We start from the raw sequence: 24,489 nt of genomic DNA, 5'->3' as shown, positions 1-24,489 counted from the left end.
CTCAGATTAGAATTATCTTCCTGCACTGCAGCATCTTGATTGAAGCTATCTTGCAAAACAAACCATTTATTTCAGTAAACAAATCACACTTCCCTGCGACTTTGTTTCACATACCATTTGTGTAAAAGTACGCTTCATGGTGACCTTTAACCCTTTTTTGAGTCAAGGGACTGTGACAAGGATTAAGTAAGAATAAGATATATGGATGAACAACTTCCTTATTACAATTAGGAGTGATGTTTTGGTGAAGGTTCTAACACCGTTATCAAGCAAGTGATGTACAGAGCATGGTTGACAAGTATATATACAGGATAGGAGGCAGTGTTTAATAACTGTTTATACAGCTGAGTAGATTCAAGATGCAGTTACACTGAAGTGGAGAAGCCTGTTTTGTACATAGAAGCCAGTAATCTAAATGCCTCTCCAATGTGACAAGGATGTTTTGATTGTTTTTCACTTACTACTCTTCTCATGTCACATAAATAAATAATACAAAGCGATGATGTGAAATTACAACACCACAAATAGATATGTGCATCTATTGTCATGTCAAGACAAGTTCAGTAACTTATTCCTTATGTGCATCTATTGTCATGTCAAGACAAGTTCAGTAACTTATTCCTTCTGTGCATTTATTGTCATGTCAAGACAAGCTCAGTAACTTATTCCTTCTGTGCATCAATTGTATTATAATATGCTCTATAAACAAACTGTATAAAAACCCAATGAAGTTTTTTCAGCATGCGTACAAAGGGGCTAATTTCCGAAACACAATTACAAGCTAATTTACTTTCTGAGTCAATCCTATATATTTAGAACCGTTATATACATCTAAAACATTTCGTTTTTTGTAAATCTTAAAATGTTTACTCATTTTGGAAAAAAACTCAATAGAGTGATGATTAGATGAGTGAAAAATATTAGCTACCCATGAAAAATGTAATAACCCAATTAAAACAGAAACCTTCGAGTAAAATCTCAATTGCTCAAAAAGTTCTGTTGAGCTCTCTCTTAAAGGAGGGCATCAGTATCCAAAGGCACGGGAATGTTTGGCGAAGTGTAGTTTCTCGTCCGTAGGACAAGTACAGTCAAACGGGTAGGGTTGCAATGAGAACTGAGCGTGACAGGCCTTAAAAAACCTGACTCTAGACAAGATCGTCCCATTACATTATTTTCACTACACAATAGATTCAAATCTGCTCCTGTTATCAACAGTAATTTCCATACAATAACAGGAAGAAGATAGATAGATAGATCTATCTAGGCTATGTTTTCTAGGTATTGATTGATATTTTTATGGCTATAATTTCTAGGTATTGATTGATATTTTTATGGCTATATTTTCTAGGTATGTATTGATTTTTTATTGCTATATTTTTTACTTTCAGCCACACCATGCAGGCAAAGTACAAAATCCTTTAGGCAGAGAGCGAGTAAATCTCATCTTGACCTATTTGAAAAACTGTGGCAGCAAGCCACAAAGAGCTATTGATATTGCCAAAGGCTGTGGCTATGGAACCCCAAGGGAAGTGAACCCCACTCTGTACATGCTGAAGCAGAGGAGAGTCGTTAAACTGATTCAGGGTCCCCCACCCCAGTGGTGTTGCAACCCCAATGCCAGGGCAAGTCCTGTTCCAACGGAAATGTTGACGAACATGGATGCTATGAGGCTCGGAGAATCTTATCATAATGGAATGGCTCTAGGCAGTATTGGTCACAGATTTGGAGAATCGTCTTCAGGCATGACATGGGGTGGTACTTGTTCTGGGGGACTTGGTGGAATAGTCCCAGGTAGCAAGGGGCAGGATGATGGAGGAGCATTGATGGGGGAGTCATTCACTTCTAGGATGGGGAATCAAGGACTGGGTACAGACTTTGCTTCTCAGCAACAGTCAGAACAGGCTTTTGTGGAGCATGATGATGATGATGATGATGATGATGATGATGAAGATATGTGTGAGGATGATGATGATGACATGGAAGAGGAATCCTTTGACATTAATGACAGAATCAATGACCTGATAGCCAACAGCCAAAGCAACTATCAGGACGTGGCTCTGTCACCCGGAACTGTTGACTCTCAGAGTTCAGGCCTGGATTTAGCAGACAGGTCTGAAGATAACCAGGTGTCCAGTTCCATCATTCCCAATAGAGAATCAGAGTCCCCTGATACTGAGCTCAGTTTCAGGGACCGTGTGTTGAAGACCTTAGCTAACCGGCTGTTGAAAACTGGAGCTAGTCTCGTTATCGTCAGTGCTCTGAAATCGAGCAAAGAATCAGTCGAAAAAGCCCTGCAAGATCTGCTAAAGGAAAAACTGGTGGACCGGGCCAGCTCAGCCTGGATGGTGACGTCGAGGGGAGATCAGTATCTGGAAGAAAATGGTATTTCTGGGCCGGTTAAGAAATCCCAACCGAATGTTGCTCGAGGAAAGACGAATATTTGTCACCCATCCAAGAAGGGAGCTACTCACGGTGTTCCCCTGTCCCCGCTGGAGTTGTTAGGGTCGAACACTCAGTTTGGGGTGAAGGGGGCAGGGAGGGGTCAAATTCTGGCAAATATTACCGCCGACATCCGCGGAGTCACTGACCGGGGTGTCAAGTCCCAAGTGATGCTCACAAGTCTGGCCGCTGACTCCGTCATTGGGAAGATCGGCCGAGGTCCACAGATGGGGTCCGGAGGTCAGACGAGGCCAGGAGGTTTGTCTGACCCTCGTCCAGGCATGTCTGCTTACGGTATGGGGGATGTGGGTTTATCATCACAAATATCAGTTAGGTCCCACCCAGGTGCGTTTTCCCAGACTCAGATGATAACTGGAAGTTTGTCGCTGGTATCGGAAACAGAAGGCCGACCTGGTCGCTCTTCACCTTCATTCCACCAGCAGCAGACATTTGGATCCCAGTCCGGTCTCAGATCCCTGCCTCGGACTCCGATGGACATTATCAAACAGGAGCAAGGTCAAGGCAGAGTTGGAGTGTCATCAATGTCAACCAGTGCCAGCTCGTCTGGGCCCGAGTACAGATTTGTTCCTGGAGGAAACCAAGATCCAATGTCACCTTGGACAACAGAGTTGTCCCCCGGACCACAGTCACTTCCGCCCAGGACACTAGGGGGTGCTTCAGGAGTTCCTGGTCTGGCTGGGGGTTTAAACAGTCTTCAGACTGGCACTCTGGAGATCACGACAGAGACGTTCGCCGGCGTCAACAAGAACCCTGTGAGTGCTCTGATGGAGTATGCTCAGTCACGGCAGTCCACGGCCAGGATAGACGTCATCAGCCAGCGAGGACCTTCCCACAAACCAAAGTGAGTACCCCTTTTAGTATCTACAATGAACTATAAGCGTCAGCAAACACACTGCTGCATTTAAGTCTTTATGTCTGATTTAAAGAGGGACTTCACAGCCTGATGAAGTGTGTGAATTGTAATTGGTGTTTGTTGTGTACTGACCGTGAATTCTCAGTCTGGGTCTGTGTGTTGTGTAGGTTTGTCTTGGCGGCGTTTGTCGGGTCGCGTCAGTTCCCGGGGGTCGAGTGCAGCAACAAGAAGGATGGGAAGAAGGAAGCTGCAGATGTCGCCATGAGGATATTGCTGGCAGAAGGCCATCAGACTCAGGCCAAGTCGGTGAGTTGTGTTTAGTTAACAAGTTGCCATGACGATATTCCAGCTGTCAGACTCGGACCAAGTCGGTGAGTTGTGTTTAGTTAACAAGTTGCCATGACGATATTCCAGCTGTCAGACTCAGGCCAAGTCGGTGAGTTGTGTTTAGTTAACAAGTTGCCATGACGATATTCCAGCTGTCAGACTCGGACCAAGTCGGTGAGTTGTGTTTAGTTAACAAGTTGCCATGACGATATTCCAGCTGTCAGACTCAGGCCAAGTCGGTGAGTTGTGTTTAGTTAACAAGTTGCCATGACGATATTCCAGCTGTCAGACTCGGACCAAGTCGGTGAGTTGTGTTTAGTTAACAAGTTGCCATGACGATATTCCAGCCATCAGACTCAGGCCAAGATGGTGAGTTGTGTTTAGTTCAACATGTTGCCATGACAATACTGCTGGTTAGATATACTTACTATTATTACTTACTATTTTCACTATTGCAATAATGATAATAATAATAATAATAATTGAGCCAAATAGTAACCCATGTATCACCTGAAGTTTTATAACAAAGAATTCACGTGTATGATACATGAGGTTTGTCAAATCAAAGATTTGCCCTGATTAGGAACAGCATAAATTAAGTTATATGCATTCAGCCTGTGTCCCTGTTAAAGTTACCAGTCTGAACTGGTCGTGTGTCATTGTCAGTAGATTTCAGTGTTAATCAGTTATAAGTTGTAGTAGTATCACGAGGGGTACATGGGGTTTTAAATCGTCCCGTGTTAGGTTGTATACCACAAGATGGATAAACGAGTGATAGAAAACGAGGGACGCGTAACACCCCATGTACCCCGAGTGATCCTGCTACAACCAATTTATGTTACTGACATGTTTTGATATCATAATATGACATTGTAAAAGAATTCAAACAAATTCAAAATTGATAGAAAACAGCTGTTCGATTGAGCTGAGGTTAGCTTGAGCTATGTCACATGACTTCCATTGACTCGGAAAATGCATGCAGCTTTTTGCATTGAAGCGGGATATGAGAGATTTATTTTGCCTCTCAGAAATCCACGTGCAGCCTGCATTGCTCGTGGCGGGATATGAGAGATTTAGTCTCCCGCTGAGAAATTTATTCCCCTCTATGGCTGGATACATTGTATTTAATGTCACCAATGGACCAACCAGATCTCATCAGCCTGAAAAGGAGGCATAGTGACTGGTTTTATCCACGCCTACAAGACTCTGGGTGGGGACAAGTCGTGAACGTCACAGCCTTCATTTAAGAAGCTACGAAGCTTTTTGTACTTCAGTGAGTGGGTAAGTGAGTTAATATTTAACGTCATATCGGCAGTATTTCAGCCATATTGTGATTTTCAGAGGCCCTGGGTAAATGATTTGTGTAGTTGAGGCTGGAGATGTTATTTTAACAGGTGGACAGAACGCTGGTCCCATCGTCCGCGATGACACACTTCGACAAGATGGCCGCTCTCACCCACCAGGCCTTCAACCAGCTGATAGCCACCATCCCGGATACTCTGGCCGGCCGTAAGGTCATCGCTGGTCTTGTCATGAAGAGAACCCCCGAGGACACCGGTATCGTCATCAGCCTCGGGTCAGGTGAGTTGACGATGTTGCATTGAGTGCCGTCTAGTCAGAGCTACAATTGTGAGATCAGGGTTGTAGCCAGAGAGATTTCCTCATGCTTGTGGTTTTACATTTTCAACCAAAACTGAGGAGGAGTGTAACTGTTTTAACTCACTTATGAACCTTTTAAATGCACGAAATACCAGAAAGAATAAGAAAACATCAGGAGACATTATAGTGAAACAATACAGTGGGTCACGGAATAAACAAATTTGATGACAGCGGTCGAGAGAAAGACCATGTGCATCATGCAGACAACTGAAGTCATGACAAGTAAGATTGAACACCCTCCCCGGTGTCTCAGTGGGAAAACAGAAGGTGACAACACTAAACATGATATGTGAGGTTGCAGGTTCGATTCTGACAGAATGCCCTGGACATGGATACTAGAACTGACTTTGCAGCTTTCAACTATTTAAAGAAACCTTAAGATCAGAATATCAAAAATTCCAACACAGTGCCCATGGCCGGATAAATGGGAATTTTTTTTTATTTGCTCCATTTGGTATTTTTTTAAAGTTCATAATTTCTTAGTTTCTGAAGTATTTTAACATTGACTTTTACTGCTATAATGTAAAGCTGATCATCAAGCCTCTTCCTCTTGGTGTTGTGCTCTTTTTATCAGTTATCTCGGCTGCCGCTGCAAGAACATTGTAACTTTGTTCTTGCAATTTGGGCGCTGGTCTTGATAAACTCCTGATATCAGAAATTTTAAGAAATCTGGGTTAAGACAAACACTTGGGATGATTGAGTGGTGGGGTAGCCTAAAGTGTTTCCTTGTCACATGGATGACCCATGTTCAGTTCCCCTCATTGGTTTGAGTGGTGTTACACCAGCAGCTTGATCCTCCAACAGATTGGTCCTGTCAGTGAAGGTTGATACAAAACCCTATTATTTCAGCGAATTTGTTAAATGTATCTGCTGTCTTGTCATCAGATAGCCATGAATTGAGATTATGAATTCGGGTTGTATAATATGACCATTGCTTGGCCATTATTGCTGACAGTAGCGGAGAGAGCGTCTGCCCGGAGACCGCCTCGGTGGTTAAGTAGTGGATAGAGCGTCTGCCCGGAGACCGCCTCCGTGGTGTAGTGGATAGAGCGTCTGCCCGGAGACCGCCTCCGTGGTGTTGTGGATAGAGCGTCTGCCCGGAGACCGCCTCCGTGGTGTAGTGGATAGAGCGTCTGCCCGGAGACCGCCTCGGTGGTTAAGTAGTGGATAGAGTGTCTGCCCGGAGACCGCCTCCGTGGTGTAGTGGATAGAGCGTCTGCCCGGAGACGGCCTCGGTGGTTAAGTAGTGGATAGAGTGGCTGCCAGGGGACCGCCTCCGTGGTGTAGTGGATAGAGTGTCTGCCCGGAGACGGCCTCCGTGGTTAAGTAGTGGATAGAGCATCTGTCCGGAGACGGCCTCGGTGGTTAAGTAGTGGATAGAGCATCTGCCCGGAGACGGCCTCGGTGGTTAAGTAGTGGATAGAGTGTCTGCCCGGAGACGGCCTCCGTGGTTAAGTAGTGGATAGAGTGGCTGCCAGGGGACCGCCTCCGTGGTGTAGTGGATAGAGTGTCTGCCCGGAGACGGCCTCGGTGGTTAAGTAGTGGATAGAGTGGCTGCCAGGGGACCGCCTCCGTGGTGTAGTGGATAGAGTGTCTGCCCGGAGACGGCCTCGGTGGTTAAGTAGTGGATAGAGTGGCTGCCAGGGGACCGCCTCCGTGGTGTAGTGGATAGAGCGTCTGCCCGGAGACGGCCTCGGTGGTTAAGTAGTGGATAGAGTGGCTGCCAGGGGACCGCCTCCGTGGTGTAGTGGATAGAGTGTCTGCCCGGAGACGGCCTCCGTGGTGTAGTGGATAGAGTGTCTGCCCGGAGACCGCCTCCGTGGTGTTGTGGATAGAGCGTCTGCCCGGAGACCGCCTCCGTGGTGTAGTGGATAGAGCGTCTGCCTGGAGACGGCTTCCGTGGTGTAGTGGATAAAGCGTCTGCCTGAAGACGGCCTCCGTGGTGTTGTGGATAGAGCGTCTGCCTGGAGACGGCCTTCGTGGTGTAGTGGATAAAGCGTCTGCCTGAAGACGGCCTCCGTGGTGTTGTGGATAGAGTGTCTGCCTGGAGACGGCCTTCGTGGTGTAGTGGATAAAGCGTCTGCCTGAAGACGGCCTCCGTGGTGTTGTGGATAGAGCGTCTGCCTGGAGATGGCCTTCGTGGTGTAGTGGATAGAGCGTCTGCCCGGAGAGCGGAAGGTCGGGGGTTTGAAGTCCATGGTCACGTCATACCAAAAGACGTTAAAAGATGGTACTTGTTGTTACTCTGTCTGGCGCTCGGGAATAAGGGGCTAAAACACAGACTGTTTAGCTTGAAGTCTGTATACTGTGTTTGAGTTGGGTATTCATGTTAAACTGCGGCATGGCATCTCAGTGGTGTAGCACTATAAAATCGGTATTAGTCTGGACCAGAGACATACATTCATATTACGTGATGTTGAACCTGATTTCACCTCACCTCACCATATCTTACTGAATAGTGTGCTGATATACAATATGTATATTTCTTAGTCGTCACTTTTTCAAAACAATAGTATATATTTCTCATGTGAATGTGTTGCCAGGCAACCGGTGTATCACGGGGCAACAGCTGAGTCTGGAAGGCAACACAGTAAATGATTGTCACGCTGAGATCATCACCAGACGAGGCTTCCTCAGGTCAGTAGCAGCGCCACCAGGTGACTCTGTAGCCACAGAGACGTAGTCCAACACGGTTGACAGCGGGGTACTGGTCATGGTTGGTCAAGTCCTGGGTTCAGTTCCTCACATGGGTAGAGTGTGTGAGGCTCATATTTGGCCTTCCTGCTACATTATGTCTGGAATACAAAGCACAGTGCAACAGTACCTACTCCGTTTGCAAAGCTCGGATTATCTTCCCGAGACAAGGGAGTTAAAAGTCCAGTTTCCTCCCTTGCCGAACTAGGCTGGAATTTCTTGGCTTGATCGTAGCATCACCAGTGGCTATTACAGGTTATGTCTCTTCTATGGCCCTCCTATTGACCAATCAGATTCCACCTCTCATATCACTTACATTTGCTTCAAACAAAATGGTGGTGCCCAGTCAAGACGATCAGATCGATAATCAAAATCTATATTGTGATAAAACGGGTCTTGCTTCCCCAAGTGCATCAAATCATGTGAGCACCTTGATTAAAAACATGAAAAGATTTAGAAAATTTCTGTTGACATCAAGTTGGCAGTACACATTTTTTCCAAATCCTGCAATCGACCGAAATCTGCACGGCAGTTTATGAACTGGATGTTGATTTCATTACATGATTTTAATTTGACCATGCATAGACTCGATAATCCAGTCAAAATTAATATAACTCCATAATTCCAGCCTAGTTCAGCAAGGGTGGAAACTGGACTTTCATAGTCAGGTATTTCCTTGTCTCGGAAACAGTCATGTTTTGTAGATTTCTAATAATATCAATTCTAAACAGACATTGCAATGCTACCAAGAGATACAACATAAACATTTAGTTTATTAGTCAAACAAGGAGGTTTGTGTTTAGCCTGCACATAGTTGTGGTCAGTGTCCATCCGATAGTCAGTGTCCATCCGATAGTCAGTGTCCATCCGATAGTCAGTGTCCATCCGATAGTCAGTGTCCATCTGATAGTCAGTGTCCATCTGATAGTCAGTGTCCATCTGATAGTCAGTGTCCATCCGATAGTCAGTGTCCATCTGATAGTCAGTGTCCATCTGATAGTCAGTGTCCATCCGATGGTCAGTGTCCATCCGATAGTCAGTGTCCATCTGATAGTCAGTGTCCATCTGATAGTCAGTGTCCATCTGATAGTCAGTGTCCATCCATCTGATAGTCAGTGTCCATCCGATAGTCAGTGTCTATCTGATAGTCAGTGTCCATCTGATAGTCAGTGTCCATCTGATAGTCAGTGTCTATCTGATAGTCAGTGTCCATCTGATGGTCAGTGTCCATCAGATAGTCAGTGTCCATCCATCTGATAGTCAGTGTCCATCTGATGGTCAGTGTCCATCTGATAGTCAGTGTCCATCCATCCGATAGTCAGTGTCCATCTGATAGTCAGTGTCCATCCATCTGATAGTCAGTGTCCATCTGATAGTCAGTGTCCATCCATCCGATAGTCAGTGTCCATCTGATAGTTAGTGTCCATCCGATAGTCAGTGTCCATCTGATAGTCAGTGTCCATCCGATGGTCAGTGTCCATCCGATAGTCAGTGTCCATCCATCCGATGGTCAGTGTCCATCTGATAGTCAGTGTCCATCCGATGGTCAGTGTCCATCCGATAGTCACTGTCCATCCGATAGTCAGTGTCCATCCATCCGATGGTCAGTGTCCATCTGATAGTCAGTGTCCATCCTATGGTCAGTGTCCATCTGATAGTCAGCGTCCATCCGATAGTCAGTGTCCATCCATCCGATGGTCAGTGTCCATCTGATAGTCAGTGTCCATCCTATGGTCAGTGTCCATCTGATAGTCAGCGTCCATCCGATAGTCAGTGTCCATCCATCCGATGGTCAGTGTCCATCTGATAGTCAGTGTCCATCCGATGGTCAGTGTCCATCCGATAGTCACTGTCCATCCGATAGTCAGTGTCCATCCATCCGATGGTCAGTGTCCATCTGATAGTCAGTGTCCATCCTATGGTCAGTGTCCATCTGATAGTCAGCGTCCATCCGATAGTCAGTGTCCATCCATCCGATGGTCAGTGTCCATCTGATAGTCAGTGTCCATCCGATGGTCAGTGTCCATCTGATAGTCAGCGTCCATCAGATAGTCAGTGTCCATCCTATGGTCAGTGTCCATCTGATAGTCAGCGTCCATCAGATAGTCAGTGTCCATCCTATGGTCAGTGTCCATCTGATAGTCAGTGTCCATCTGATAGTCAGTGTCCATCCGATGGTCAGTGTCCATCCGATAGTCACTGTCCATCCGATAGTCAGTGTCCATCCATCCGATGGTCAGTGTCCATCTGATAGTCAGTGTCCATCCTATGGTCAGTGTCCATCTGATAGTCAGCGTCCATCCGATAGTCAGTGTCCATCCATCCGATGGTCAGTGTCCATCTGATAGTCAGTGTCCATCCGATGGTCAGTGTCCATCTGATAGTCAGCGTCCATCAGATAGTCAGTGTCCATCCTATGGTCAGTGTCCATCCGATAGTCAGTGTCCATCCGATGGTCAGTGTCCATCCGATAGTCAGTGTCCATCCGATGGTCAGTGTCCATCCGATAGTCAGTGTCCATCAGATAGTCAGTGTCCATCCTATGGTCAGTGTCCATCCGATAGTCAGTGTCCATCCGATGGTCAGTGTCCATCCGATAGTCAGTGTCCATCTGATGGTCAGTGTCCATCAGATAGTCAGTGTCCATCCTATGGTCAGTGTCCATCCGATAGTCAGTGTCCATCCGATGGTCAGTGTCCATCAGATAGTCAGTGTCCATCCTATGGTCAGTGTCCATCCGATAGTCAGTGTCCATCCGATGGTCAGTGTCCATCCGATAGTCAGTGTCCATCCGATGGTCAGTGTCCATCCGATGGTCAGTGTCCATCTGATAGTCAGTGTCCATCCTATGGTCAGTGTCCATCTGATAGTCAGCGTCCATCAGATAGTCAGTGTCCATCCTATGGTCAGTGTCCATCTGATAGTCAGCGTCCATCAGATAGTCAGTGTCCATCCTATGGTCAGTGTCCATCTGATAGTCAGTGTCCATCTGATAGTCAGTGTCCATCCGATGGTCAGTGTCCATCCGATAGTCACTGTCCATCCGATAGTCAGTGTCCATCCATCCGATGGTCAGTGTCCATCTGATAGTCAGTGTCCATCCTATGGTCAGTGTCCATCTGATAGTCAGCGTCCATCCGATAGTCAGTGTCCATCCATCCGATGGTCAGTGTCCATCTGATAGTCAGTGTCCATCCGATGGTCAGTGTCCATCTGATAGTCAGCGTCCATCAGATAGTCAGTGTCCATCCTATGGTCAGTGTCCATCTGATAGTCAGTGTCCATCCATCTGATAGTCAGTGTCCATCCGATAGTCAGTGTCTATCTGATAGTCAGTGTCCATCTGATAGTCAGTGTCCATCTGATAGTCAGTGTCTATCCGATGGTCAGTGTCCATCAGATAGTCAGTGTCCATCCTATGGTCAGTGTCCATCCGATAGTCAGTGTCCATCCGATGGTCAGTGTCCATCCGATAGTCAGTGTCCATCCGATGGTCAGTGTCCATCCGATGGTCAGTGTCCATCTGATAGTCAGTGTCCATCCTATGGTCAGTGTCCATCTGATAGTCAGCGTCCATCAGATAGTCAGTGTCCATCCTATGGTCAGTGTCCATCTGATAGTCAGCGTCCATCAGATAGTCAGTGTCCATCCTATGGTCAGTGTCCATCTGATAGTCAGTGTCCATCTGATAGTCAGTGTCCATCCGATGGTCAGTGTCCATCCGATAGTCACTGTCCATCCGATAGTCAGTGTCCATCCATCCGATGGTCAGTGTCCATCTGATAGTCAGTGTCCATCCTATGGTCAGTGTCCATCTGATAGTCAGCGTCCATCCGATAGTCAGTGTCCATCCATCCGATGGTCAGTGTCCATCTGATAGTCAGTGTCCATCCGATGGTCAGTGTCCATCTGATAGTCAGCGTCCATCAGATAGTCAGTGTCCATCCTATGGTCAGCGTCCATCTGATAGTCAGCGTCCATCCGATAGTCAGTGTCCATCCATCCGATGGTCAGTGTCCATCTGATAGTCAGTGTCCATCCGATGGTCAGTGTCCATCCGATAGTCACTGTCCATCCGATAGTCAGTGTCCATCCATCCGATGGTCAGTGTCCATCTGATAGTCAGTGTCCATCCGATGGTCAGTGTCCATCTGATAGTCAGCGTCCATCAGATAGTCAGTGTCCATCCTATGGTCAGTGTCCATCCGATAGTCAGTGTCCATCCGATGGTCAGTGTCCATCCGATAGTCAGTGTCCATCCGATGGTCAGTGTCCATCCGATAGTCAGTGTCCATCAGATAGTCAGTGTCCATCCTATGGTCAGTGTCCATCCGATAGTCAGTGTCCATCCGATGGTCAGTGTCCATCCGATAGTCAGTGTCCATCCGATGGTCAGTGTCCATCAGATAGTCAGTGTCCATCCTATGGTCAGTGTCCATCCGATAGTCAGTGTCCATCCGATGGTCAGTGTCCATCCGATAGTCAGTGTCCATCCTATGGTCAGTGTCCATCCGATAGTCAGTGTCCATCCGATGGTCAGTGTCCATCCGATAGTCAGTGTCCATCCGATGGTCAGTGTCCATCCGATGGTCAGTGTCCATCCGATGGTCAGTGTCCATCTGATAGTCAGTGTCCATCCGATGGTCAGTGTCCATCCGATGGTCAGTGTCCATCTGATAGTCAGTGTCCATCCTATGGTCAGTGTCCATCCGATGGTCAGTGTCCATCCGATAGTCAGTGTCCGGTGTTCTCATCTTTCAGGTTCCTGTACGGACAGTTGGAGACCTACGAGCCTGGCAGACCTCACGACCTGTTTGAAGTGGGACAAACCGGCAAACTCCGGCTCAAACCAGGCATCAGCCTCCATCTCTACATCTCAACAGCACCATGCGGAGATGGAGCCCTCTTTTCTCCTAGGTGACTGTGTTTATTTGTTTGTTTGTTGTTTAACGCTGCACTCAGCAATAAGATTGCGGTCAATAAATAATAGAGTCTGGAGCAGACAATCCAGTGAGTGAGATCATGAACATCGATCCACGCAATTGGGATACGATGGCATGCAGCAACCAAGTCAGCGAGCCTGACCACCCGATCCTGTTAGTCGCCTCTTTTGACAAGCATAGTCGCCTTTTACAACAAATATGGGTTGCTGAAGACCTATTCTACCCCAGATCGTCACAGGCCCCCAGGTGACTGTTGCAGTGATTATTTCTAACATAATCAAAATAGAGGATTGGGTTGTTTTGTGTGATCAGGGTGACTGAGCATGTGGAGTTTTATTAGACTATTGTATGGTGCTGACTGTGGCGTTAAACAACAGTCACTTGTGCCCAGAAGCCGTGGCACTATTTGTAAATCCCACCCTCAAACCAGCTTTCCCCAGTTTTATTGTACTTGTTTCAAACTGGCCACTTCCATTCCAGACTATGCTTTGAAACATATTTTGACAAAGTCCTCGATTCAAAATTTGAAAACTGAACTAAAGAAATTCGGGAATGTCTAAATTGATGTGCAAGATTTTGTGGCAGTTCTTCCCATGGGCTATGGAAAGTCTCTACCATTTTAAATGTTTATTCAGCTGAAGCGCTAGATAGACAATGACATTGCTGGAATATTTGAAAACTTACTTAGTTTGTGGACTGACAGATTCAATGTTTCTCAAACTTGAATAAATTATGTTGCAAATATTACTTGGCCAAGTTCCATGAATGACAATATTTTCATGACTTCTCGACACCTAGGGATGCTGTATCCAACAAGGGCAGTGTGACCTTTGACCGCCAGCACCATCCGACCTTCACCAGCACAGTACAGGGCCTACTTAGAACCAAGATGGAGGGAGGTACGTCACATGACAGCCTACATTACCATGGTTACAGGTTCTGCATCATTTTCAGTGAAATAGTTTGCATCCATTGTCCCAGCTGGTTATGGTACTTGGTGAATCATCTCTAAAGGTTGCAGAAGTAAATCAGTTAGTTTAAGTAATTTTTTTATTGAAAATATAGTTTGAACACCTTTATATTTGTATTGTTGTTTTAATGAGGAGATAAAATTACTGTGATTTGAATTTGAGGTAAAGAAGTGAGTTATCAAAAAAAAGTTGTCAGGGCTTGAAGAGGACAGGCAGGTAGATAGTTTTTACATGGCTCTATGTTCTCAGTTATTATAACCATTTTCTGTAATGAAATTCTATGAAAGACTCTGAAAGTTAAGGATATTGACGTGATGTATAAAATAATTCAGTCACTGCCATTTACAGTCGTCTCAACCCATTCACACGTCCTAAACATCCGTCTTTCACAGTTCGTCTTGTTTTTTACAATCATATGGTTTTGTGTAATTTTCCTTTTTTATCGACCTCTTGAAAAATCCCTCACAAAATCATTCACTTTTGCTTTGACATTTGAAAGTCAGTAATGAATCGCTTACGACAAAAATAATAACTATATTTTCCTGCCTTTAAAAACTAGTTTTGAGACCTGCTGCGAAAACACACTTTCTTTTTCTAGGACAGACGGTTGCCATGTATGTCATCTATTTATGATATGAAATGTATTTGAGATTCATACGATTGAGATAGGTACTTACATGTTTGGAGGTGTTTGCATACATCTTTCTCACACGGTACATCCTGCCACTCGTCAAGACGACTGGACGATAGTTGTATATTTAGTTGGAATGCGACCTGGTGATCCTCACCATTTTATCATTATTACCATGGTAACGTTATGACTCAGAGATATGTTGTTGACAGGGGAAGGCACAATCCCGATCGAGTCCGACTTCGTGGCCCAGACGTTTGATGGGATCCAGCGCGGGGAGAGACTGAGGACCATGTCGTGTACTGACAAGATCTGTCGGTGGAACGTGGTTGGCATGCAGGGGGCGCTGTTGTCTCACTTCCTGGAACCCATCTATCTCGACTCACTCACTCTGGGTTAGTCAGCTTTGGGATCAGTAGTCATTGTTGCTTATAATTGAATATGTGAACTTGGCACAGAATTTGTCGGAAGTCTGAATTGCTGTCGTTGGGAATGGTATGTTTATTTTATTTAGTTTTAGTTGTACATATGTATGCGTATATAATTTTTAATAGTATGATTATAAGGAGAATCCGATGCATGGTCTTTTAATGTGAAATATACAACACAGTGGATAAAAGTCAGAGGTTTACCAAGGAGTTTTAACCTCTTATCAGCAAATGCTGATATATCTGATATGAATAGACATGAGTGTGTGATAATATTCATCATCCAAAATCATTTTATTATTGTTTTCTGCTTGTAAAGAGTATTCATGTACAGGTAAGCAGCATCAGTGGGAGATAGATTAGTGATGTCATTTGACTGTGATGTCGTGGTAACCGATGACATTGGTCTCCAAGGCATTGTGATGTAATTTGAAGTGATATCGTGATATCTTGCACTTGATCACATCCAAGTGATATCTCAGTGGAAGTCAGTATTGGACGATACATGTAACTTTCACTCCTAACATCCCTTGTCTCATGGTTGGTCACATGTGGTACATCCTATGTGGTGTGAATGCCTTGGCGTAGTAAGTTAATCAGTTCCCTCTGCACTAAACATGAAACTAGTAAGTTAATCAGTTCCCTCTGCACTAAACATGAAACTAGTAAGTTAATCAGTTCCCTCTGCACTAAACATGAAACTAGTAAGTTAATCAGTTCCCTCTGCACTAAACATGAAACTAGTAAGTTAATCAGTTCCCTCTGCACTAAACATGAAACTAGTAAGTTAATCAGTTCCCTCTGCGCTAAACATGAAACTAGTAAGTTAATCAGTTCCCTCTGCACTAAACATGAAACTAGTAAGTTAATCAGTTCCCTCTGCACTAAACATGAAACTAGTAAGTTAATCAGTTCCCTCTGCACTTAACATGAAACTAGTGAGTTAATCAGTTCCCTCTGCGCTAAACATGAAACTAGTAAGTTAATCAGTTCCCTCTGCACTAAACATGAAACTAGTAAGTTAATCAGTTCCCTCTGCACTAAACATGAAACTAGTAAGTTAATCAGTTCCCTCTGCACTTAACATGAAACTAGTAAGTTAATCAGTTCCCTCTGCACTAACCATGAAACTAGTAAGTTAATCAGTTCCCTCTGCACTAAACATGAAACTAGTAAGTTAATCAGTTCCCTCTGCACTACACATGGAACTAGTAAGTTAATCAGTTCCCTCTGCACTTAACATGAAACTAGTAAGTTAATCAGTTCACTCTGCACTAAACATGAAACTAGTAAGTTAATCAGTTCCCTCTGCACTAAACATGAAACTAGTAAGTTAATCAGTTCCCTCTGCACTAAACATGAAACTAGTAAGTTAATCAGTTCCCTCTGCACTAAACATGAAACTAGTAAGTTAATCAGTTCCCTCTGCACTAAACATGAAACTAGTAAGTTAATCAGTTCCCTCTGCACTAAACATGAAACTAGTAAGTTAATCAGTTCCCTCTGCACTAAACATGAAACTAGTAAGTTAATCAGTTCCCTCTGCACTAAACATGAAACTAGTAAGTTAATCAGTTCCCTCTGTACTAAACATGAAACTAGTAAGTTAATCTGTTCACTCTGTACTAAACATGAAACTAGTAAGTTAATCAGTTCCCTCTGCACTAAACATGAAACTAGTAAGTTAATCAGTTCCCTCTGCACTAAACATGAAACTAGTAAGTTAATCAGTTCCCTCTGCACTAAACATGAAACTAGTAAGTTAATCAGTTCCCTCTGCACTAAACATGAAACTAGTAAGTTAATCAGTTCCCTCTGTACTAAACATGAAACTAGTAAGTTAATCTGTTCACTCTGTACTAAACATGAAACTAGTAAGTTAATCAGTTCCCTCTGCGCTAAACATGAAACTAGTAAGTTAATCAGTTCCCTCTGCACTAAACATGAAACTAGTAAGTTAATCAGTTCCCTCTGCACTAAACATGAAACTAGTAAGTTAATCAGTTCCCTCTGCACTAAACATGAAACTAGTAAGTTAATCAGTTCCCTCTGTACTAAACATGAAACTAGTAAGTTAATCAGTTCCCTCTGCACTTAACATGAAACTAGTAAGTTAATCAGTTCACTCTGTACTAAACATGAAACTAGTAAGTTAATCTGTTCACTCTGTACTAAACATGAAACTAGTAAGTTAATCAGTTCCCTCTGCACTTAACATGAAACTAGTAAGTTAATCAGTTCCCTCTGCACTAAACATGAAACTAGTAAGTTAATCAGTTCCCTCTGCACTAAACATGAAACTAGTAAGTTAATCAGTTCCCTCTGTACTAAACATGAAACTAGTAAGTTAATCAGTTCCCTCTGCGCTAAACATGAAACTAGTAAGTTAATCAGTTCCCTCTGCACTAAACATGAAACTAGTAAGTTAATCAGTTCCCTCTGCACTAAACATGAAACTAGTAAGTTAATCAGTTCCCTCTGCACTAAACATGAAACTAGTAAGTTAATCAGTTCCCTCTGTACTAAACATGAAACTAGTAAGTTAATCAGTTCCCTCTGCACTTAACATGAAACTAGTAAGTTAATCAGTTCACTCTGTACTAAACATGAAACTAGTAAGTTAATCTGTTCACTCTGTACTAAACATGAAACTAGTAAGTTAATCAGTTCCCTCTGCACTTAACATGAAACTAGTAAGTTAATCAGTTCCCTCTGCACTAAACATGAAACTAGTAAGTTAATCTGTTCACTCTGCACTTAACATGAAACTAGTAAGTTAATCTGTTCACTCTGCACTTAACATGAAACTAGTAAGTTAATCAGTTCCCTCTGCACTAAACATGAAACTAGTAAGTTAATCAGTTCCCTCTGCACGAAACATGAAACAAGTAAGTTAATCAGTTCCCTCTGCAATAAACATGAAACTAGTAAGTTAATCAGTTCCCTCTGCACTAAACATGAAACTAGTAAGTTAATCAGTTCCCTCTGCACTAAACATGAAACCTCGAAGTGGTGTACTCATGGACGCACAAACACAGGAACAAATGGGCACATTTTCACTGCATTGTGTCTGCAGTTATGTGAAGCACAATCACGAAACCATAGGGCCAAGGGTACTGTCAAACAGAAAAGCAACTCTGCCTCAGAAAGCACCCTGCCATGTTTGAGGGGAGGTGATGGTAAGCTAGTGTAGCAGTTGACGGGGAACTTGGGACAGTGCCTAAAATTGGTGTTTCTCTGAATGTGTTGCAGGATTCTTGTATGACCACGGCCACCTTGCAAGGGCTGTGTGTTGCCGTGTCAACAAATCAGACCCCCCTATTGATACCCAGCTCCCCCCGGGGTTCTATCTGAACCATCCCTGGCTGGGGAGGGTGACGGCGTGTGACCCCCCGCGGGAGACGCAGAAGACCAAGTCTCTCAGCATCAACTGGTGTCTCGGGGACCCCAGACCGGAGGTCCTAGACGGCCCGCTGGGACTGTGTCATACAGTGTAAGTATTCACTACCCCAGACCGAAGGTCCTAGATGGCCCGCTGGGACTGTGTCACACAGTGTAAGTATTCTCTACCCCAGACTGGAAGTCCTAGATGGCCCGCTGGGACTGTGTCACACAGTGTAAGTATTCACTACCCCAGACCGGAGGTCCTAGACGGCCCGCTGGGACTGTGTCATACAGCGTGAGTATTCACTACCCCAGACCGGAGGTCCTAGATGGCCCGCTGGGACTGTGTCACACAGTGTAAATATTCACTACCCCAGACCGAAGGTCCTAGATGGCCCGCTGGGACTGTGTCACACAGTGTAAGTATTCTCTACCCCAGACTGGAAGTCCTAGATGGCCCGCTGGGACTGTGTCACACAGTGTAAGTATTCTCTACCCCAGACCGGAGGTCCTAGACGGCCCGCTGGGACTGTGTCATACAGTGTAAGTATTCACTACCCCAGACCGGAGGTCCTAGATGGCCCGCTGGGACTGTGTCATACAGTGTAAGTATTCACTACCCCAGACCGGAGGTACTAGATGGCCCACTGGGACTGTGTCATACAGCGTGAGTATTCACTACAGGGCTGTGTCATACGTCATACAGCGTGTCATACAGGGTAAGTATTCACTACGGGAACTGTGTCATACAGGGTTAGTATTCACTCCAGGGCTGTGTCATACAGCGTATGTATTCACTACGGGAACTGTGACATACAGTGTTAGTATTCACTCACTACACAGCTGTGTCATACAACGTAAGTATTCACTACAGGGCTGTGTCATACAATGTAAGTATTCACTACGGGGACTGTGTCACACAGCATAAGTATTCACTACGGGGACTGTTTCATACAGCGTTAGTATACATTACAGGGCTGTGTCATTCAGGGTAAGTATTCACTACAGGGCTGTGTCATACAGGGTAAGTATTCACTACAGCGCTGTGTTTTACAGGGTAAGTATTCACTCCAGGGCTGTGTCATTCAGGGTAAATATTCACTACAGGGCTGTGTCATACAGGGTAAGTATTCACTACAGGCTGTGTCATACAGGGTAAGTATTCACTACAGGGCTGTGTCATACAGCGTAAGTATTCACTACAGGGCTGTGTCATACAGGGTAAGTATTCACTCCAGGGCTATTTCATACAGGGTAAGTATTCACTACAGGGCTGGGTCATACGTCATACAGCGTTAGTATTCACTACACAGCTGTGTCATACAGGGTAAGTATTCACTACGGGAACTTTTTCAAACAGCATAAAGTTTCACTACATGGCTGTGTCATACAGGGTAAGCATTCACTACAGGCTGTGTCATACAGCGTAAGTATTCACTACAGGGCTTCGTCATACAGGGTAGGTTTCACTACAGGACTGCATCATACAGGGTAAGTATTCACTACAGGGCTTTGTCATACAGGGTAAGGTTTCACTACAGGGCTGTGTCATACAGGGTAAGTATTCACTACAGGCTGTGTCATACAGGGTAAGTATTCACTACAGGGCTTTGTCATACAGGGTAGGTTTCACTACAGGACTGCGTCATACAGGGTTAGTATTCACAACAGGGCTGTGTCATACAGGGTAAGGTTTCACTACAGGGCTGTATCATACAGCGTAAGTATTCACTACAGGGCTGTGTCATACAGGGTAAGTATTCACTCCAGGGCTGTATCATACAGCGTAAATATTCACTACGGGGACTGTGTCATACAACATAAATATTCACTACGGGGACTGTGTCATACAGCATCACTACTGGGGCAGTGTCATACAACATAAATATTCACTACGGGGACTGTGTCATACAACATAAATATTCACTACTGGGGCAGTGTCATACAGCCTAAGTATTCACTACTGGGGCAGTGTCATACACCGTAAGTATTCACTGCGGGGACTGTGTCATACAGGGGAAGTATTCACTGCAGGGACTGTGTCATACAGGGGAAGTATTCACTGCAGGGACTGTGTCATACAGGGGAAGTATTCACTACAGGGGCAGTGTTCATTGAAGTATTCACTACAGGGGAAGTATTCACTGCAGGGACTGTCATACAGCGGAAGTATTCACTGCAGGACTGTGTCATACAGCAGAAGTATTCACTACGGGGACTGTGTCATACAGCATAAGTATTCACTATTGGGGCTATTTACACTTAAAGTAGTTTTGGCTTCTAAAATTGACTATTAAAAAAGAATTTTATTTTTTCATCTTTTTGTAAAGATTTTCATGTGGTGTTAGACATTTAATGCTTATGTTCATCTCACCCGGGTATTTATGTCAATATTTTTTTCTGTTTCAGAATCGAGAACGACTTTTTCTCTAGACTCACGAAAAAGAATCTGTATGATAGTTTCAAGAAAGTTGCCACAAGATTTGGACGCACTGTCCTCCTTGAAGCGGAAACCTACAACAAGGCCAAGATGATGGCGGCGGACTTTCAAACAGCAAAATCAGCCATGTTGAAAAAATTCAAAGAAAACAAGTATGGGCCGTGGGTGTCGAAGCCTGTTGAGGAAGAAATGTTCTGTTAGTGGGATGCATTGGCATTACACTTGCAGAACAAGCCAATAGAGGTCGCCACCTGGAGGGGAGATAACTCTGACCTGCAGAGACAATCCAAGGCAATGGCTTTTTTGCTGTTTGTTTTTTGCTCCATGTTGCTACGTCTTGCAATGTGTTGGCTGTCATTGGTTTTACAGACTGTAAGATTTGTAAGAAATGGAAATACTTTAGTTAGAAGCAAACAGAATGTCTTTGCTTTGAATTATTTCATCTTGTCTCCTTTTTTTGAAATTATTACGATTTTCTTTATTCATACACATGTTGATATTAAGGCTATTTCAAAAAGGAAATTGGAAAAAAAGCAAATGGTTTTGCAGCTTTGTTTATTAATCACATATATTTTCAAAATAAGGGGAGGTAATTCCTATGTGTTTCCACTTGACCAATTACAATCAGATGTTGCAAGGTGATCAAAGGGACGTCAAACACTTCGATGTCATGTGGCAACACACAGCCAATCACATTGAAGCTTCACCAATCAGGATGTGCAAGTCAAAATCTGGAAAAGAAAATCCAATTTGAAAGTTCAGATCGCTAAAGTGATTAGTGAATTTGACTGAAGGGACGAGACGGATTGGCTGCTGAGTTGTTGCGAGAACATCGAAGTTGTTTGACGTCCCTGGTAGTGGTCTGCAGCAAAGGCTAACAGCAGCGGCTCATGCCCACACTTCGTATTGTTTAGAATTTCATTGGAATCATTGGAAGTTGAGTTTTTCATGCTGTGTATTTCTCAAGCATCTTGTGATGTATGTAATATGTAGTATGTAATATGTTCTTTGTAATATGTAGTATGTAATATGTTCTTTGTAATATGTAATATGTAATATGCAGTGTTAGAAATTGGCACTCGTCCTGTAGTCCTTACCAAACTGCCCAATTAAGGTATCCTAAGGACTAGTAGAAATTTACCCTTCTTCAGGATTTTGCTTTATGTTATCTTAATAAGGACTAGTGGACTAAAACTGTATGTAATATGTTGTATGTAATATGTTAGCTGTGTATAATGGGGCTAAATATTTAGTTGTACACACATGAAACACACTTATGTATGTTCTCATTGTTCTGTTGAATTGATGTTATTAATTGAAATGTGTGTGTCGGGTTGTGAGGCAGAGTGAAGATGAGTTTGTGGAACTGTGTGTCAGATCAACCAGAAAGTGAAACTATTTTGTGACATGATTGTGTCACCATCTCTCCATGGCTCTCTTCTGTGGACATATGGATGTAGAGAATCAGTTTTCTGCCCCTGTTATCATGAAAATAAAGATGTTTTTTTATTGAATTTATTTTGTCCAAAAAGTGGAATTGTTTTGTGACATGATTGTGTCACCATCTCTCCATGGCTCTCTTCTGTGTAGAGGAGGACATATGGATGTAGAGAATCAGATTTTCTGCCCCTGTTATCATGAAAATAAAGATGTTTTTTTATTGAATTTATTTTGTCCAAAAAGTGGAATTGTTTTGTGTCATGATTGTGTCACCATCTCTCCATGGCTCTCTTCTGTGTAGAGGAGGACATATGGATGTAGAGAATCAGATTTTCTGCCCCTGGTATCATGAAAGTAAAGATGTTTTTTTATTGAATTTATTTTGTCCAAAAAGTGGAATTGTTTTGTGACATGATTGTGTCACCATCTCTCCATGGCTCTCTTCTGTGGACATATGGATGTAGAGAATCAGATTTTCTGCCCCTGGTATCATGAAAGTAAAGATGTTTTTTTATTGAATTTATTTTGTCCAAAAAGTGGAATTGTTTTGTGACATGATTGTGTCACCATCTCTCCATGGCTCTCTTCTGTGTAGAGGAGGACATATGGATGTAGAGAATCAGATTTTCTGCCCCTGGTATCATGAAAATAAAGATGTTTTTTTATTGAATTTATTTTGTCCAAAAAGTGGAATTGTTTTGTGACATGATTGTGTCACCATCTCTCCATGGCTCTCTTCTGTGTAGAGGAGGACATATGGATGTAGAGAATCAGATTTTCTGCCCCTGGTATCATGAAAGTAAAGATGTTTTTTTATTGAATTTATTTTGTCCAAAAAGTTGAATTGTTTTGTGACATGATTGTGTCACCATCTCTCCATGGCTCTCTTCTGTGGACATATGGATGTAGAGAATCAGATTTTCTGCCCCTGGTATCATGAAAGTAAAGATGTTTTTTTATTGAATTTATTTTGTCCAAAAAGTGGAATTGTTTTGTGACATGATTGTGTCACCATCTCTCCATGGCTCTCTTCTGTGGACATATGGATGTAGAGAATCAGATTTTCTGCCCCTGGTATCATGAAAATAAAGATGTTTTTTATTGAATTTATTTTGTCCAAAAAGTGGAATTGTTTTGTGACATGATTGTGTCACCATCTCTCCATGGCTCTCTTCTGTGTAGAGGTGGACATATGGATGTAGAGAATCAGATTTTCTGCCCCTGGTATCATGAAAATAAAGATGTTTTTTATTGAATTTATTTTGTCCAAAAAGTGGAATTGTTTTGTGACATGATTGTGTCACCATCTCTCCATGGCTCTCTTCTGTGTAGAGGAGGACATATGGATGTAGAGAATCAGATTTTCTGCCCCTGGTATCATGAAAATAAAGATGTTTTTTTATTGAATTTATTTTGTCCAAAAAGTGGAATTGTTTTGTGACATGATTGTGTCACCATCTCTCCATGGCTCTCTTCTGTGTAGAGGAGGACATATGGATGTAGAGAATCAGATTTTCTGCCCCTGGTATCATGAAAATAAAGATGTTTTTTTATTGAATTTATTTTGTCCAAAAAGTGGAATTGTTTTGTGACATGATTGTGTCACCATCTCTCCATGGCTCTCTTCTGTGTAGAGGAGGACATATGGATGTAGAGAATCAGATTTTCTGCCCCTGGTATCATGAAAATAAAGATGTTTTTTTATTGAATTTATTTTGTCCAAAAAGTGGAATTGTTTTGTGACATGATTGTGTCACCATCTCTCCATGGCTCTCTTCTGTGTAGAGGAGGACATATGGATGTAGAGAATCAGATTTTCTGCCCCTGGTATCATGAAAATAAAGATGTTTTTTATTGAATTTATTTTGTCACATTCCTTTCCTTGTGTCAGTGAGTTGGTGAGGAGATAAACCTACTGTTTTCAATTAAGAGGTCTGTGATGTAAAATTAATATTGCCCTTTTTAAGGGTTTTGCTATATGTTATCATTATAAGGACTAGTGGATGAAAACTGTTAGTTTCTAACCCTGAATGTGCCACTACAAACTCATTTCATTCCACCTCATCCCAGAGATGTTCGATTGCTGACGGATCAGCGGATCTGGCAGGTCAGGAAAACACATTGACACCTCTCCAACAATCTGTCGTTATCGTGCAGCAACGTCCATTTGCAATTCTCAGTCCGAAGTCATGCCGCATTCAAATACGAGGCGCCGATTCACCATTTATTGCTGATTTTATGATACCAATAAATCATTTA

The 24,489-nt window shown here is 43.4% G+C and overlaps 1 protein-coding gene across 1 annotated transcript in view; it reads left to right on the top strand.

Annotated features, from left to right (window-relative positions):
* Nucleotides 1-24,083, top strand: part of LOC139462152 (double-stranded RNA-specific editase 1-like) — a 30,406-nt gene extending 6,323 nt beyond the window's left edge. The window contains exons 3-11 of the mRNA XM_071243658.1: nt 1,389-3,301; nt 3,481-3,619; nt 5,035-5,221; nt 7,843-7,936; nt 12,755-12,910; nt 13,735-13,835; nt 14,751-14,933; nt 18,219-18,459; nt 20,760-24,083. Coding sequence (XP_071099759.1) covers nt 1,389-3,301; nt 3,481-3,619; nt 5,035-5,221; nt 7,843-7,936; nt 12,755-12,910; nt 13,735-13,835; nt 14,751-14,933; nt 18,219-18,459; nt 20,760-20,991 — 3,246 coding nt within the window. The 3' untranslated portion in view covers nt 20,992-24,083. The remainder of the gene's footprint in view (nt 1-1,388; nt 3,302-3,480; nt 3,620-5,034; nt 5,222-7,842; nt 7,937-12,754; nt 12,911-13,734; nt 13,836-14,750; nt 14,934-18,218; nt 18,460-20,759) is intronic.
* Nucleotides 24,084-24,489: the final 406 nt, after the last annotated feature.

Source organism: Haliotis cracherodii, unplaced genomic scaffold (assembly GCF_022045235.1).
Source record: "Haliotis cracherodii isolate W230 unplaced genomic scaffold, xgHalCrac1.p SCAF_15, whole genome shotgun sequence".
In the NCBI taxonomy this organism is placed as follows: Eukaryota; Metazoa; Mollusca; class Gastropoda; order Lepetellida; family Haliotidae; genus Haliotis; species Haliotis cracherodii.
Note: the sequence above shows the minus strand (reverse complement) of the source record. Positions and strands in the feature narration are given on the sequence as shown.